Below are 17,180 nucleotides of genomic sequence, written 5' to 3'. Positions count from 1 at the left end.
CAGAGGGCAGGGCCGGAGCTGTCAGGAAGGCCCTTGAGGAGGCTGGACCCAGTTCCCATGGAAGCAGAGGACGGGGAGAAGCTGGACTGCTTTGTCCCGCCGTCTGGTGATTCAGCTCAGCTCCTCTGTCCTTGACTTGGCTGCTGTCTTTTCATTGTCACTTGGCAAACTTTTCTGTGAAGGGCCAGATAATAAATATGTTAGACTTTGCGGGCCAGATGGTCTCTGCTGCAGCCACACTACTATGCTGTTGTAGCATGAACACCACCAGGGACGTCGTATAAATGTATGAGCATGGCTTGTTCCAATAAAACTTTATTTACGGAAACAAGCCACTGGCCCGCTTCAGCCTACACACCATAGTTTGCCAGCCCCTGATGTTCTTTAAGAAGAATTTTTCTGCTGGGCACAGTGGCTCATGCCTGTAATCCCAGCAATTTGGGATGCCAAGGCGGGTGGATTACCTGTGGTCAGGAGTTCGAGACCAACCTGGTCAACATGGTGAAATCGCCATCTCTACTAAAAATACAAAATTAGCTGGGTGTGGTGGCGCATGCCTGTAATCCCAGCTACTCAGGGGGCCGAGGCAGGAGAATGCTTGAACCTGGGAGGCAGAGGCTGCAGTGAGGCGAGATCGTGCCATTGAACTCCAGCCTGGGCAACAAGAGTGAAACTCCGTCTCAAAAAAAATAAAATAAGAATGTTTTTTTTCCTTGAATATCCCTATGAACGTTAGTTCGCTCAGCACACGACGAGTCCCTGCCTGGTTGCCATTTATGTTACTAGACGCTGATGTAGAAAAGCACATCTTCCCAGCCCTCTGCTTCCTCTTGGGAGTCCCACCAGGAAAGGCAGAAGAAGAAAACAGCCCACCTGTGTGTCCTACAGATGGTGGCTTCAACTCTGCCCGCCGGTGCCCTCCTGCCAGCAGTGCAGCCGGGTTATCGTAGCTTTCCCTCCCACTTGCGCCATCTCTCCTAAGAGATGCGCAGCCACGGGAGCCCCAGGGAAACAGCTGTAATTAGATCAAGCCATATGCTCAGTTTTTCCTTCTCAGCCCGACCTCTCTGAGACTTTTTAGAAGCTCAGACAGATGTGAGACACTGCCCTTGTTTATCCCTCAAGGGGCCCACAACCCGTGTCCTCCCCGCCTCCCCTTGGAGAGAGTGTGACTGGGGCTCTGTCTTGCAGGCACACGCTGAGGTTCTGGAATGCAGCCTTTTTTGACGCTGTCCATTGTGAGAGGACAAAACGATCTCCCACTACCAGGTAGGAGCAAAGTGTGGCCCTATTTGGCCTCAGGAAAAAGGACCAGGGAGTGGCTTTATTTCCCGGTTTCGGAAGAGGAGAACAGAAGAGCAGCTGAGTGGACGTGTCTGTTTTTTCTTCACCCCCTCGTGGCCCTGGTGCCCTGCAAGCTGCCTGAGGGGTCACAGCTTCATGGGTGGGGGTGCTCAGCTTGCATGAGCGCTTTCTGTCCTGGGGCTCTGGCATGACTTGGCCTGACCCTCCTAAAAATGCAAACTCCCACTAAGACCATCAGGACCCCCGCTGCTGGGCCTACCCTGCTGTTTGCTGGACAAAATCAGCATCCTGAGGATAAACGCCTGGAGCAGGGTCCTGGGAGGAAGGGCTGGCCACCACCCCCGAGACTGCCCTCGAGAGCTGGTGCCTGGGGAATGCAGTTGCCGCTCGCAACTCACCTCTTGGGTCTGCAGCCTGAGCAGACCTTCCCAGCTTCGCTGAGGGCCACCTCGCACATGGCAGAGGGGCGGGGCTGGCACCTACCCTATGGGAGCCGATGCCATAGCAAGCAAAGGTGCCGTCCACCGTGTACAGCGACATGACAGCGAGGGACGGCAGCCCCTGGGGGAGCCCCTTCCAGTCATGTGACTGAAGTCTCTGAACCTCTCAGCCCTGGTCTCCTCATTAATGAAGCACATCCCTCCCTCTGTAACACTGGGGAGACCCCCTACCCTTAACCCTCATCAGGAGAGTGGGCAGATGGCTGCTGTTGGGGGAAGACTCGAGTCTACCAGCACTTGCCGTGTCTCAAGTGAAATTCTTCCCTCTGGAGGCAGCTAAAACCCTCTGGGGGCAGGAGGCCCAGAGCATTCTGCCGTGGCCGCATTTCCTGGGGAGGCGGAGAGGCTCATGGAGAGGGAGAGAAGCTGAGACTGCCCGAGGACCCTCCAGAGACCCGGCTCTGCCAGGAGACCAGAACAGGGAAATGCTTAGATGCCTCTAGGTGGAGGGGCGTTGCCTCTTTAGTTCTCACGACTTCTAGGAAGTAAATTTATTTCAAATATCCTGTCTTTCTCTGTCCCGCTCCGTTTCTGCCTGTAATAACCCTCCTCTGCTTGTTCTCTTTTTACCATCCACATATCTTGCATGACTTTGACATGTTCCTTTGTTTACCTGTTTCTGCTGCCGCTCCAGAAGGGATGCTGGAGAGGAGGAGGAGAAGAGGTGTGTGTGTCCACGTGACTTTGTTCCATTTTACAGTGCGGGCTCCTGCGAAGGCCACTGCAGGGTGGGGGCTGTGCACTGTGCTGAGCTGCTGCAGCAGGCACAGCCCAGACGCAGGTGCAGCCTGGCGGCTGGTGGGGAGGGCAGCCCTGGGGAGGTAAGGCCAGCGCTAGGGCAGGCTGGTGATGCGTCCCGGAACTGGGCAGGTGGGAGCCTCCCAAGGCCAGAGCACTCCGAAATAGTCAGAAAACAAATGTGACACCTTGAGATGCCCTGGCGACAGCATGAGCTCGAGAGGCAAAGGTGGTGACGCCGGGGAAAGCGGGCTGCAGTTCTGAGCCAGCCGTGCTCTCCACCAGCCACTCCGGCCCCTTCTGAGCAGACCTGAAAGTCTCGTCCTTGGCCTCACTGTTCACGCCGGAGAAGTGGGTCCCAGCTCATCTGGGAAGCCACGGGTGGGGTGCAGAGCCTGTCCTGTTTGCAACACCACCTACTCTCGGGTGTGCTGGGGCCGCCAGTTTGAGGGAGGCACGGAAGAAGGACACACTCCCACTTTCCCAGCCACTCAGGGATGGGGGTGCAAGGGGCCCCTGAGGAAATCCAAGAATGGGGCTGTTTCCTGCCAGCCCCCAGAGGAGTCTGACTCTCTGCTCACCTTTCGGTGGGCTAGAATCCTTTGTGATGTATTTTTAGCGTTGCCGATCTGTCTCTTCAAATAGAGTCCCTGATATGATGTCTCTTTCGTTGGAGGATTCATGAAGTTGCCTCCTCTAATCAGTGATATGTCTGTAGTGTTTATTGTCGTGAGCAATCGCGTTTCTTCTGCAGACTTACAGCTTTCAAAGGAGCACTTAGGCCTAACAAACACCTCCTTTCATGAACAAAGCCCCTGGGTTTTCACTGAGTCTCGGGGTGACTGTGTGATTAACCAGCCTTCCAGGAATGAGTCAGCCCCACAGCCCTGGCCCGAGGAGGGCTGGGAGCATCCTAGCATCCTCTGAGAGCTGGCTGGTGCTGCTGGGGAGGGTGGTCTGTGCTGAGCTCAGCTGAGGGGACAGCTGGCCTCTTGGGCCTTCTCACCCGGGCAGATTCGCTTTGACCACACATAGCTCTGCACCAGCTCCTCATCTCTGACCGGCCCCTGAGCCTTCCCCAGAAGAAGGCCGAATATTGCTTTGAGATTGAGGCAGGTGGCAGGGGGCGAGGTTGCCTCCATGTCCCTAGGCAACCTCATGCTTCCAACATGCCATCTCTTTTTTGGTAACCTCTGCTGACAGCAAGATGCCATTATTGTCCTCTCTGTGTACAGAGGCAGACGCTTCTCCATTTCAGAAGGTTTCCCTCTCAGCAGGTGGTTGGTCCTGTCCAGATTCCCACCATAGCCGTGTAGATGCATGTTCAGCTCGCTGCCCAGTGTCAGAGCTTGACCAGTACTGGAAATTGAACTCTTTTATCTTTTTTATTTTTTTTTTTCTTTTGAGATGGAGTCTCGCTCTGTTGCCCAGGCTGGAGTGCAGTGGCGCAATCTCAGCTCAGTGCAACCTCCACCTCCTGGGTTCAAGCAATTCTCCTGCCTCAGCCTTCCAAGTAGCTGGGATTACAAGTGCCCGCCACCATGCCCAGCTAATTTTTCTTTTCTTTTCTTTTCTTTTTTTTTTTTTTTGAGACAGACTTGCTCTTGTTGCCCAGGCTGGAGTACAGTGGTGCGATCTCGGCTCACTGTGACCTCTGCCTCCCGGGTTCAAGCAGTTCTCCTGCCTCAGCCTCCCGAGTAGCTGGGATTACAGATGCCCGCCACCACACACGGCTAATTTTTCTTTTCTTTCTCTCTCTTTTTTTTTTTTTGAGACAGAGTTTCGCTCTTGTTGTCCAGGCTGGAGTGCAATGGTGCGATCTCGGTTCACTGCAACCTCTGCCTCCCGGGTTCAAGCGATTCTCCTGCCTCAGCCTCCCGAGTAGCTGGGATTAGAGGCACCCACCACCACGCCTGGCTAATTTCGTATTTTTAGTACAGACGGGGTTTCACCATGTTGGTCAGGCTGGTCTCAAACTCCTGACCTCAGGTGGTCCACCTGTCTCAGCCTCCCAAAGTGCTGGGATTACAGGCATGAGCCACCGCGCCTGGCCTAATTTTTGTATTTTTAGTAGAGACAGGGTTGCCACGTTGGCCAGGCTGGTCTTGAACTCCTGAACTCAGGTAATCTGACCGCCTCGGCCTCCCAAAGTGCTGGGATGACAGGCATGAGCCACCGCACCCGGCCTGAACTCCGTTGTAAGAAGTGATTTTATCCTGGCTATTACCTGATCTGCTACTGCCATTGACCGTTTACCTCTTTCTTGAGATGTCAGGTTAAATGTCCCAGCTTTTGTCCTCACCATGGCAAGAAGAATTGCCTCCTCATCTGGCCCAGAAAGAGGAGGGGTCAGGGCCGCTGTGCTGCACAACTCCAAGGGAGCCGTTCCCGTGTGGTCTGGGGTTGTGCAGCGCCCAACCTGCACAACTGTGCACAGCAGGCCTGCGGGTGGTGCGGGGATTTATGTGTCTGGACAACCCTCAAGGTGGCTGTTTCGGGGAAAGGCAGTAGGAAGGAAATGGGATGGGACTCTGCAGAGTACCTGGAGGTATATTCTGGTATCTTCGTGGGCATCCTGCCATCGGCACGAGGAGGCTGGGAGTGACCTTTGTCCGTCACCCCCATCATGCCCCTGATGTCCTGTGACCCCTGCTAAGCTGCAGCAGTGCCAGTGGCCTCTCGTGGGCCAGGGGGTGGCGAGGAGCCAGGAGTTCATGTTCCTTTGTTTTGTTTCTCTTCCTCTGGCTTCTCCATGATCCCAGCCTCTCACCCTCTCATGCCATCCTTCTCCCCTTTCTTTGATCTTCCTCTCAACCTTATTTTAATCAGACTCATCCATCCAGTTTTCTTTTCAGGGGGAAAGGGGCTCAAATTAGTGTCTCCACATTCGCAGCTGCTTCTGCAGGTAGCTTCTCAGATGGACGTGGTGTCCAGGGAGTTGTGTAAGGGCCGGGGAGGCCCCAGGCCCTGGAGGGAAGGGAAGGAGCCAGCAACACAGAAAAGCTCTGTGACAGTGAGGGGTTGGGAAGGGATGGGGAGCCTCCTTGTTCTGCCCTGGACAGGTGAGGGATTAACAGCACTCCGCTCTAAAGCACGCAGCAGGTGAACGCTGAGAACACCCTCCCACTTCAGGCCATGTGCGGAGAACACATCAGGGTCCCCGCCGGCTCCTGAAGCTCGTGCAAACCTCGGCCGATGCCGTCTTATTGGGTTTTTAGCACTTTGTTCTCACGCCTGGGTGCTGTCTTCACCATAGTCCACAGCATTCACAGGGTGACGGTCAAAGAGGCTGGCGGGAAGCATGGGGGCCTGGTCTGTGTTATTCAGGGAGGGGACTAGAGAGAGCATTGAGGCCTTCGAGAAAGCCAACATGGAGAAACCACAGCTGAGCAGGGCACAGCCCTCTGTAGACAGGGGACAGTGTGGCCTTCAGCGCCCTCGGCCTCTGTGGAAGCTGCCATCCGCAGCTGGCCCCAGGACGTCGCACCTTGCTTGGCCCGTCAGGCTGGTGAGGAGACACAGGTGTGAGTCTAAAAACGTTCCCTGGGCCACCAAGGCCCGCTGTCCTGGGACGTTGGGCAGTTCCCCTCCCTCTGTGAAGGTTTCTCCCCCGAGGACAGGCGCAGACCCCACTCTCCAACTGTAGTGAGGCTCTGGGGCCAGCCTCGCTGCCTGTAGAATGACTGGATAGCTGCGTGGCACTCCACGCCTTCAGGGCCATAAAGAGCACTTTCGTTTCCACATCTCTTATGAAGAGTGAAATGAATGTTGGGGTGGTGTGAGGATCCCAGCAGGCCTTGTGGGAAGGCCCAGCACACGGCTCTCCGGTGGAAGGCACCCCCTTCTGTGCCCGGTGGGGGCCGTACACGGGTGCCGCCAGCACCTGCGGGTCAGAACAGGGCGAGGAGCTGGGGCAAGGACAGCACCGTCTGAGCCCCGCTCCTGTCACCTCCTGTGCTTGCAGGGAGAAGTGGTGCCACATGACCCAGGAGGAGCGCGACGACAGCCTCCGGTTCAACGAGAACATCACCTTCGGGCAGCTGGGGTAAGGGCCAGAGTGGGAAAGCGGGAGGGGAGGCGGGGGCGGGGGGGAGGGCCCACCCTGTGGGCTGTCACACCTGATGTCACACCCTGGGGTGCGATGTCAGCCTGCTCTGAGGCATGGGGTTCATCACACTGGCCTCCATGCCAGCTCATAATTAATCCGCCTCCTACACGACCCCTGTTGGCCGCAGTGCCACAGTGAGAGTTGCTGGTGGCTCATTAGGCAGCAGCGCGTTTTAGTTTTTGCTGACAATTCCAGGCAGGCCATGGTGGGCGTTCCAGAGATGAGGGCCCAGCTCCCCGGCCCTTTCCCCTGGGAGGCCGGCGGGTGACGCTCTTGGGGTTTCTCCTGCAGCACATTCACGCACAACATGCTGGCCTTCGGACTAAACAAGAAGCTGTGCAATGACTTCCTGAAGAAGCAGGCTGTGATTGGCAACCTGGATGAAGGTGCGTCTGCGGGAGGCTGCTGGCAGGAGGTGGGCGGGGGGGTCAGGAGCCAGTGTTGTGCCCGCTGGTGCTTCTGCACTGCCAGAAGGCATGTCGTGTTGCAGTCGGAAACGTGAGGCTGAGCTCTCGGCAGACGGCCCCTCCTCTCTCCCCAGTCTGTGTAGACAGACGCCCAGGACACCTCTTGTTCCATTTGGAATCCATTTCTGCTAGATGGGATTGCGGGCGTTGGGGCCCCAGCCTGGGTGTTCAGAGTCAGGGCAGAGGAAGAAGGGGGACGCAGCGCTTGGACTCAGCTTGCACGGAGCCAAACTCCGGCCCCAAGTTGCCCCCTTCTAAATGGCTGTCACGTGTCATCCTTTTCTTTCTCAGACCACACTGCCATGACGAGTATCGGGGGACAAGGGTGGTGGGGAGGGAGTTTTGAGGTTTTTCTAGAATCTCTGGCTTCTGTGACAGCAGGGAATTGCTGTGACATTGGCGCCCTCCTGCGCGGGGGCCAGTCCCTTTGTGGCCCCCCCCATCTGCCACAGGCGTTGGTTCCTCTTCGTCGAAAAGGACTTACACTTAGGCATGGATACGGATTGACCCATGTTCTTTAGAAAATCCCATTCTCCACCTGATTCAAGGGATCTGTGGTGGAGTGGCCTCAGGAGGCGTGAGAATGCCAGTGGCCGCTGGACGATCTCAGAATGTTGCTAGCAGCCCCACCTCACTAGCAAAGGGCAAGGGGGATGCTGCCACCTCTCCCGCTCCCCAGGGTGGCTGGACTGACTGCCCCATGCCTTTCACAGGCTGTAGGGGCTGCGCCTCATGACACCATTTTCATAAGAAGGTGCGTTTCCCAGTTTTGAGGGCCCCTTCCAGCCACCTGCTTGTCCCACAGGCTGCGTGCTGGCCAAGAGGCTGTGTGTGTAACGCGCCCTTGTGGCACAGCCCTGCCCTGAAGCACGCAAGCGGTGTGGCCTGCAGAAGGCAGTGCGGTTCAGGAGCTGTAGCACTGCTCCCAGGGAGGCCTGATTCGTCCCTGTCCGAGTGACAAATGCAGGATATACCTGTCCCTGTTACCATCTTTCATCTGATAAATAACATCGCTTTCTCTTCCAGAGCAATACAAGCTGCTTAGTGACCACATTGAGCAAATGGCCACTGAGTAGGCCCCAGAGGTCACACTCCGCAGGAGGACTGAGGCCACGCGCCATTCTCCCGGGCCCAGCGCCCGGCCGTCACCCCACCCGATGACCTGCATGAAGCCAGCAGCACCCAGAGCCACTCCTGCTGCCCTAGGACTAGCGGTTAGAAGAATCCGCTGCTCCTCCCTCATCTCCTCTGCCTGTGTCTGCGACCCCCATCCATGTGCCAAAGTGTCCCTTGGGTCACACGGCTAAAGCCGAGGTGACCAGTTGTACCCCGAGTGCCAGGCTTGTGAGATGAGACCAAGAGGGAGGAGGGGAAGGACGCCATGGGCCATCATGGGCCAAGGGCTGGCAAGGGTGGGGGCGGGCGAGGGATGCAGGCAGGACAGCCATGAGGTGGGGCTGCAGCCGGCACACCCAGTGGTGGAGGGCCGGCGCTGCCATTCACGGTGGGTGGCCGTGGGCCACATTCCCTGCAATGGGTGCACACGTGGCTCCCATCCAGCCCTCTCAGCATGAGGCTGTGGCCGGTCCTCACTCTTCACCAGTCTCCCTCTGTGGGGCAGGAATGGGAAGTCACAGGAACCTTGAGGAGGAAACGCCTGTTTTAGAGAGAGAGTGGGTGCGGTGTAGAGGATGCTCTTGGCTGGCTAGAGCAAGACCTGGCTCCCACCAGAGGGACGTGTGTGTGCCCTGCAGACGGCCCAGGATCTGTGTGTCTCTGCCAGAGTCACAGCAGTGCCAGGATGTCCGCGGCAGACCACACAGACCATCTGAAATGCGTCCGCCTGGTGCACAGCTCCCTTCTGAAACAGAAGGCTCCATGGTCACGAAGCGGCGTTGTGCCATGTGTCCCTCGCAAGAAGCACAGGGAAGAGAAGTTTCTTTAGTAGCCACTAGATAACCACCCTTTCTAAAAGCAAACAGTGCTGCTCTTTATTCCAGACAAGGCAGGAAAGTCTGAGCTGGGAGTGGCAGCGGCTGGAGAGAGGCAGTTCTGTGTGACGTGCAGGGTGAGCCAGTGGCATGGCCTCTGCCTCTAAGCGCTGAGCATTGGGCTTCGGAGGCGCTTTTTCCTTCCCCACCAGAACTTTGTAGCTCCTTCCTCCAGCCTCTGCAGAGACTCCCTTCACCTCACACCTACTGCCTGGGAACCACGGCCCTTCTCTTCTGTGGGTCTGTACCAGGTACTCCAGGCCAGCCCGTGGGCCCAGGGCCTGACCCCAACACCTGCATGCTGGGTCCAGAGCCTTCTGTTTCTCCGTGTGTGGACGCTGCTAGGCCGCCTGGGGTCCCCTGCCTCCTGCCCGTCGCTGCCGTGGTCCCTGACTGCGAAACAGGCCCGCGGGGCTCTCCCTCCTCCCGCCATCCTCCCCTCCTGCCCTTCCTGGCTACCTCCTCTGACATGCGGTCAGATAAGTCCCATCTTGTTTGTGAGCACCACAGAAACGCCTGAGAGTCACTTACCCGGCCACGGCTTGGAAGGTTTCCCTCCGGGGAATGCCTCCCCAGAATGTTCTAGAGACGGAACATTCTCCAGAGACAACAATCTGTGCTGCAGATTGGTTGGATCACAGAATGTGTGTCTGAGGCATTATCTGATGCATTTGGACCATATGCTGCCAGACTGCAGGACGGGGGAGCCGGGGCTCAGGGCCCCTGACTGCATGGTGCATGAGTGATCTCAGCCCAGTGATGCCGCTGGCCAGACCGTGGCCATGCTGCCAGTGTGCTCGCCATGAGCTGGGTCAGGGCTGGCGAGTTGTGCAGTCTGGGGTGCCCCTTCCCCCATCATTGGGTCCCAACGGCCATGTCTCCACCGAATCCATTCGGAGAAATGTCAGACAGCGAGGGGTGTGCGGACGCCCCTCGCTCTGATGCCAACTGCAGATAATACACACCTCCTGCAGCATCCAGCCACGGCTCCAGGGCACTGCTCTCCCCCTCCCGGTGAAACTCAGGCCACACTCTAGGGCTGACTGTCCGGGCACTCCCTTCAGCCACCTCGTCGTCAGCATTCTTAGTCATGCATTATTCATGTTAGCTGAAATGCATTCAGACTTTGTTCTGCAGTGCCCACAGGACTTACCCTGTATGTATAGGATTTTTGTATGGAAGTTTTGTTTGATTCTGAGGCTCTCTTGGGGGCGCTGGAGAGCTTGTGCACAGCCTCTGGAAGGAAAGGCAGCGCTGACTTCGCTGGGCTTTTTTCCAAGCACTTTAACTTCAAAAATGGTCTTGACACTTTTTTCTCCACATAGACTCTTGAAATAGCCATTTCAGGGAGAGGAAAGGGTTGGGGGTTTCTTTGTTTGTTTGTTTCCCCCTTTACTACCTGTTCTTGTAGATCTAGCTCCTCAGAGTTGGAGGAACGCTGACAGAGAAGGGTCCTCTCTGTGCTCCATCCACACAGGGTGCCCAAGAGACAGCCCCTTGTGCTGTGAGCAGAGCAGGCAGCGGCTCGGGAGGTGCCTGTGGTCTCCTGCCGGCTGTGGCTGACAGTGGCTCTGGCCAGGGTTGCCTGGAGGAGGTCCAGTGTGCCTGGGACAGGGCTGACCGCCTGCCACCAAGGTTTCCTCTCTTCCCCCAGGACCTGGGCAGAGCAGGCATGAGCTGGGCTGTGGTGCAGAGCAAGCGGACCCAGCCACACTGTTCAAAGGTCCCTGCATGGGGAGGTGTCACAGCAGGGGCACACCCAGGGCCACCTGGGTGTAGGAGAGCTCTGGTGGCCCCTCTGTAAACTCAGGAGGTGTCAGGTGATTCCTGGGGAGAGGTTCCCAGTCCCAGCAGGCAGAATGCCCAAAACCAGGAGCACGAAGGCCTGTCATCCATGGGGCCGTTGCAGGCACTCTGCCGCCCGACCTGGAGGGCTGTGCCAATCCTAGTGAACCAAAATGCAAACAACTCGCGCAAGTGAAAAGCTCCCTGCTTTGAAAACAGGACATGTTGATAGGCAGCATTGTATGTTTTTATCCTTTGTTACAATTTTAGCAACATTGATACAATTTTAGCAACATTGATAGATGTTTAAGAGGGGCCGTGTTAATAGATTGCATCTGCCATGTGCATGCGCATGTTTAACCAAAGGCCAGAGAACTCAGTTCTGATGTAGTGAGTTATCTGTAAGTGAAATGGGGTAGACTCTATGATTTTCCTATTGCCAAAAGAAAGAAAGTGGGCCAAACAGCTCTGAAATTTCCAAAAAATGGCTAGAGGGAGAGTCCAGTTTCTGAGCTCTGTACCCAAATTAAAATCCTGATGTTCAGGTTAATCCAAGCAACACATATTTGGTTTAAAACCAGCACCGAGGCCCAGTGCAAGAATCACAGACACCGCCAGCCCTCTTCTTCTTTCCCTCCTGTGAGTTGAAACCAAACAGGCCTCGCTCACTCCTCCAAGCCCAGTAATGCTGAGGAGTTCAGTTATGAGGAAAGAAGGCTGGAGCTGTGAGATGCGCTTTTCCCTAGGCTGTTCTGCGTGGGTTACCTCATCACCCTGGAGCACCTGGTATTCCAGACCCCCGACACGAGGAATACAGGTTTACACTGTAAAGAGTTTGTGAAAGGTTTCAGTCTGACTGGGCTTCCTGAGCTGGAAGCTACAGGCCTGACCTTCCTGGGTCCCACTATCTGTTGGCTTTTTTTGTTTTGTTTTGTTTTGAGACGGAGTTTCACTCTTGTTGCCCAGGCTGGAGTGCAATGTCTCGATCTCGGCTCATTGCAACCTCCACATCCCAGGTTCAAGCGATTCTCCTGCCTCAGCCTCCCCTCCTGAGTAGCTGGGATTACAGGCATGCACCACCACACCCAGCTAATTTTGTATTTTTAATAGAGACAGGGTTTCTCCATGTTGCTCAGTCTGGTCTCAAACTCCCGACCTCAGGTGATCCACCTGCCTCGGCCTCCCAAAGTATTGGGATTATAGGCGTGAGCCATCACGCCTGGCCTTTTTTTTTTTTTTTTTTGGGACAGAGTCCAGACTCTGTCTTGCTCTGTTGCCCAGGCTGGAGTGCAGTGACACAATCTCTGCTCACTGCAACCTCTACCTCCCGGGTTCAAGCAATTCTCCTGCCTCAGCCTCCTGAGTAGCTGGGATTACAGGTGCACACCACCACGCCGGGCTAATTTTTATATTTTTAGTAGAGATGGGGTTTCACCATGCTGGCCAGGCTGGTCTTGAACTCCTGACCTCAGGTGATCCTCCCACCTCAGCCTCCCAAAGTGCTGGGATTACAGGCGTGAAGCATCACACCCGGCCTCTGTTGGCTTTTTAGTTAGGAAGGATCCAGCTAGGCCCGTGTGGTTAGATCAGCTTTGTTACTGAATTACCTAAAACCAGACCACAGCGCAGCCAGAGAGCCCAGTAGTGTTTCCAAGAACAGTGTGGAGCTTGAGAAAGAGAACTTTAAAAATTAGAGGGTCCCTTTCTGCAGAGGAAGGCATGCTGACAGGGTGGCAGTGGCCCAGCCTCAGGGAGAGGGGAGGGAGAGCCCCCTCTGGACCCAGCAAGCGGGTGTTCTGAGGCTGGTCCCTCCTCAGTTTCTGCAGCCACGAGGCGAAGCGGCCAGATTCTCACTCAAGGTCATTCTCACTCCTTTTCCTGTCCTGTTTCCAGTCCCAGTGAGCCATTCACTTCTGCTGAACCATTTTTCTTAGAATGCGGTCGTCTCACTCCCTTATCCTGTAAATCGTGTATTCATGTTGATGATTCTTGGAGATAGGTTTCACTTTTTCCCAGCTGCGTCCACAGGAAAGGGGAGTTGGATGCCAGCTGCACCCTGCCTGGCTCGCACAGGCTAAGGCCGCAGACAGAGCAGGGCTTCCTGGAGTCACACAGGCCATGCACCCCAGGAGTCTTTGCTGCCGCGGGCCAGGAACAGGAATGTGTTGGTGCCTGAGACACCAAACGGAAGAAGCACGTCCAGACTGTTCTCCTGCGGCCAACACTGGCCCGGAAGCCGCCCTCCATACAGGCCCTCAGGGGGCCTGCCTTCTGCGCCTCAGTCCCCCATGCATCCCTGGGCCTGGGTATCACATGCTCTCCAGGAAAGGGACGGAATCAATCATGTGACCGATGGGCTCGCAAGGATGGGTGCCGCCGTGGGAGCCCTGCCTCTGGTGCTGGCAAGGGATTGGGGTTGCGTGGGTGTCTCTAGCTTGCAGAGTGCGGTGAGCGAGGTCCTCGGGAGCGCGGCCCTGCCTGTAGCTGCGCCTGGGGACGCACGTGGCCACGGGATTTCAGTGGGACAGCGCTCCCACGGGGGCTGGGGGTGGGGGTAGGGTTTCTTAGTTACTATTGGAAAGGGAAAAATTCACCATAGCCAAGGGGAGAGACGATGGGCTGGGTTTGTTCACCCCAACTTCCCTTCTATACCCCTCCCGCAGGACAGTGCGATTTGGGGAGAACCCAGCTCCCCACTTTATCTGCAGACTCTGGGACCTGACAAAACAGTCAGAGCCTGAGCGCGCTGCAGCCTGAAGCTCCCCTGAGCAGCGCTTTAAGGGACTTTGCACTTTAGAAAGGATGCCTGTCAGTAAATCCCATGTGCATTGACTAGAACTGGGGGGCTGCGCCCGCTCCCTCCTTAATCCTAGATGATTTGCTCATGAAATAGAGGTGGGGGACGACCGCATGCCCTCCGGGAGGTGCAGCCCTAAGGGGTGGACTCCAGATCTCCCTGCAAGAGACGGCTTGGCTTGGCTTTGGCTGTTGGGGAGGAGCTCCTGCCGTCCCGGCGAGCCTGGGGCTGTTGCTTCGGGTCTTCTGGGTGGACACTTGCAGAATGATAAGGCAAACGTTTGAACACTAGGAAAAGCTAGAAATTCAGACAACACACATGTATCTCCTTAAGACAGGTAAATGTGTCAGAACACGGTTGACCTGCCGCCTTCTTGAACCTGGTGACCCCCGTTGGAACTATCAGTGGCGTCTCCCACGCATACGCCCTCTGCTTTCTCTTTCCTACACTCCTGGTGGTCACATCCAGACATTACCTTGTTGGTAGCCCCCAAGTGGCGTGCAGTGACACCAGTATCTTCTCTGTTGCATTTTTGCAATCTTGTGTCCCACTCGGTGATGTTCTACAAACTCTATTTTAAGGTTGAGGAAATGTCAAGGGTGAAGATCTCAAAACAGTGCTAAAATCAAAGGTGTTTGTTGTGAAGAAAAAAATATGTGTATATATTGCACCTTGAGTTGTCAGAAGGTAGAAACTGAAATAAACTATCTTCTTTTTTTTTTTTTTTAAGTGTTTAATTTTTAACACATCCATGAGGACTTTTTACAGATTTGCAGTCTTCTCAGTGATACCCATAGCTTTTCAGAAGAAAATCTTTTTCTCTAAGGCCAAATAGACATTTTTCCCATGTAGGCTGAGCACCCGGGTCTTAACAGATACAGCAGCCACGTTGGCCATGTTGGTCCGCCTGGCCACTGGCAGTCTGTATTCATGAATGAAGGACCCCCTCTCTGGACTGGGTCTTGGCCCAGGCTCCACCAGTGCCTTGAACTCCTCCACCTGGACACCTGACCCTACCCCTCAGAGCCAAAGCCACCTTACCTCTTTGATTGGGGGTTTTGGGGTGGTCAGTGGCCCTGACCACAGCCCCTACCCGACACAAGCAGGGCGCCTGCATCAGTTCCTTCCAACTCGGTTCCACAAAAGCATTTCAAACATTTGGGGGGTTTTGCTTTTCTCTGACTGTAAGAAGTCCACAGCCACATTCTGATACTCTGGCCTAAACAGATGGGCAATGAGCCCTGGGAAGGAGCAGGACACAGGGGTATCCCCCAGACCCCAGGGCTGAGATGCAGGGGTCCCCTTCATGCCCGGGGAAGGAGCAGGGCACAGGGGTGTCCCCCAGACCCCAGGAGCTGGGATGCAAGGTCCCCCTCCCCCAGCTGCCTGAGTGGACGGGGACACTCCCTGCCACTCTAGGCAGAGGAAGAATAGAGCAGCCTCCACGTCCCCGGCTCTCCCTCTGCCCCCTCTTAGCCACACAGGGAGGGTGGGCATGGCTGGTGGGTGCACAGCCCTGGGGCGTCGCCTCTGGGCTTTTTCTCTGGTGCTGGGGGATTCCTCCCGCAGGAGGTGAGGAGCTAGACTCGGAGGCAAACTCCAGGGAGGGGAGAAACTCCTCTGAAAGGCAGTGAAGACCCCAAAGAGTTTGGCAGCTCCGGGCAGGACCTGGAAGGGCCCAGATCCGGTTCCACCTCCCACCAGCTGACTGTATGCTCTTAGCCAGATGGTTCTTTGAGCCTCAGCTTCTTCATCTGTGGACCAGGAAGGAGAGCATCACATGCCCTAGGCCATTCCTGTGGGAAATGCAGGCAGGCCTCTTCCTGCACAGCTGCCCTGCAGACAGGGGTAGGAGGTTTCCTATCTAGTGAAAGAAAAAGGACCCAGCTCTTCTAATTTTGACAGGAATAAATTAAAATGTACTATTCGGCCGGGTGCGGTGGCTCACACCTGTAATCCCAGCACTTTGGGAGGCCGAGGCGGGTGGATCATTTGAGGTCGGGAGTTGGAGACCAGCCTGGCCAACATGGTGAAACCCCGTCTCTACTAATAATACAAACATTAGCTGGGCATGGTGGCGGGCACGTGTAGTCCCAGCTATTTGGGAGGCCGAGGCAAGAGAATCCTTTGAACCTAGGAGGCAGAGGTTGTAATGAGCCAAGATCATGCCACTGCACTCCAGCCTGGGTGACAGAGCAAGACTCCATCTCAAAAAAAAAAAAAAAAAAAAAGCAGGGAGGGAGGGCATCCCTGTGTGAGGCGGTCGCCCCCAGCTCTGCCTCCTCAGGGCCCCAAAAGAGAGAATTTCTGAGTTTTCTTGCCAGTTCCCAAGTGACAAGTGGAGAAGGAGTGACAGGGAAGGCTCTGGGCCAACTGTCCCACCTGTACTCCGGGACCATTGGTCTCTTAGGTGCACTGGGGCCAAAGGGGAAGGGGAGGGGCCCCGAACCCAGCCAACCTTACATGAAATTGGCACCACCAATTCCAGGACCACAGCCCTGACAAGCAAGGTCATCATCCTTCAGAAACTATCACAGAGCTGGGACTCAGCTGAGGTTTCTGAAAACACAGACATTTACATATAAGCAAATGTGTGTGTACACACAGGTATATGCATATAAAAGTATACAAATATACACTCTAAAGCATTAATAGATGTGATATACAGATTATATAGAACATCTAGAAAGTTTTAGTTATTTCTGGAGTGTGTATCCTGGCCTGGGGGAGTCAAGGAAGGCTTCCCCGAGAGGTGCCGTGGAGCCGGATCTTGGGTGATAAAAATCACCGTTGGCCGAGCATGGTGGCTCATTCCTGTAGTCCCAGCACTTTGAGAGGCCGAGGTGGGCAGATTGCCTGAGCTCAGGAGTTTAAGACCAGCCTGGCCAACATGGCAAAACCCCATCTCTACTAAAAATACAACACATTAGCCGGGCGTGGTGGCAGGTGCCTGTAGTCCCGACTACAGGGGAGGTTGAGGCACGAGAGTCACTTGAACTTGGGAGGCAGAAGTTTCAGTGAGCTGAGATCGCCCCACTTCATTCCAGCGTGGGTGACAGAGTGAGACTCTGTCTCCAAAAAATCACTGTGATGAAGACGCCAACCCTACCTTGATCCTGTGAGAAAGATGTGTGTCCCTCACTTTGCTGATGAAAAAAACCAGGGCACTCCATGTGGGGAATGCGAACTTGGGGCTTTCTGGCTCTAGAGCTCAGCGGTTATCCACCAGGACAGGATGAGAGGCCACCGGGTGGACCATTCCCAGCCGAGGTCTTCAGAATGCAGGAGGCTAGCCAGGGATGAGCCCCCCTCAGCGTTGATGCCCCACCCCAGGCCCTTCCTTGAAAGGATTCCTCAGCTAGAACAGCCCCCCACCCCGCCCCAGGGTGGAAGGTTTGTGATCCCACCTGGGAAGTTGGTAGAAAGAAGCTTCCATGCTGTTCCGTCTCCTCATGGAGGATTTAGCCTCATTTGGAACTTTCCTTGGCT

At 55.5% G+C, this 17,180-nt stretch overlaps 1 protein-coding gene across 9 annotated transcripts in view; it reads left to right on the top strand.

The window, feature by feature from the left end:
- The window catches only part of KIAA0513 (KIAA0513 ortholog), a 66,463-nt gene extending 54,339 nt beyond the window's left edge, over nt 1-12,124 (top strand). For 8 of the 9 annotated variants that reach the window (XM_032156280.2, XM_058440422.1, XM_058440424.1 and 5 more), the window contains 5 exons: nt 1,192-1,269; nt 2,440-2,469; nt 6,508-6,588; nt 6,943-7,037; nt 8,145-12,123. In XM_032156280.2, coding sequence (XP_032012171.1) covers nt 1,192-1,269; nt 2,440-2,469; nt 6,508-6,588; nt 6,943-7,037; nt 8,145-8,194 — 334 coding nt within the window. In that variant the 3' untranslated portion in view covers nt 8,195-12,123. Of the gene's footprint in view, nt 1-1,191; nt 1,270-2,439; nt 2,470-6,507; nt 6,589-6,942; nt 7,038-8,144 lie in introns of all 9 variants that reach the window. The other variant, XM_032156284.2, reaches the window with a different exon arrangement.
- The last annotated feature ends 5,056 nt before the right edge of the window (nt 12,125-17,180 follow it).

This window comes from Hylobates moloch, unplaced genomic scaffold (genome assembly GCF_009828535.3).
Source record: "Hylobates moloch isolate HMO894 unplaced genomic scaffold, HMol_V3 SCAFFOLD_6, whole genome shotgun sequence".
In the NCBI taxonomy this organism is placed as follows: domain Eukaryota; kingdom Metazoa; phylum Chordata; class Mammalia; order Primates; family Hylobatidae; genus Hylobates; species Hylobates moloch.
The sequence above is the reverse complement of the archived record's forward strand: the minus strand, read 5'-3'. Positions and strand labels throughout refer to the sequence as shown.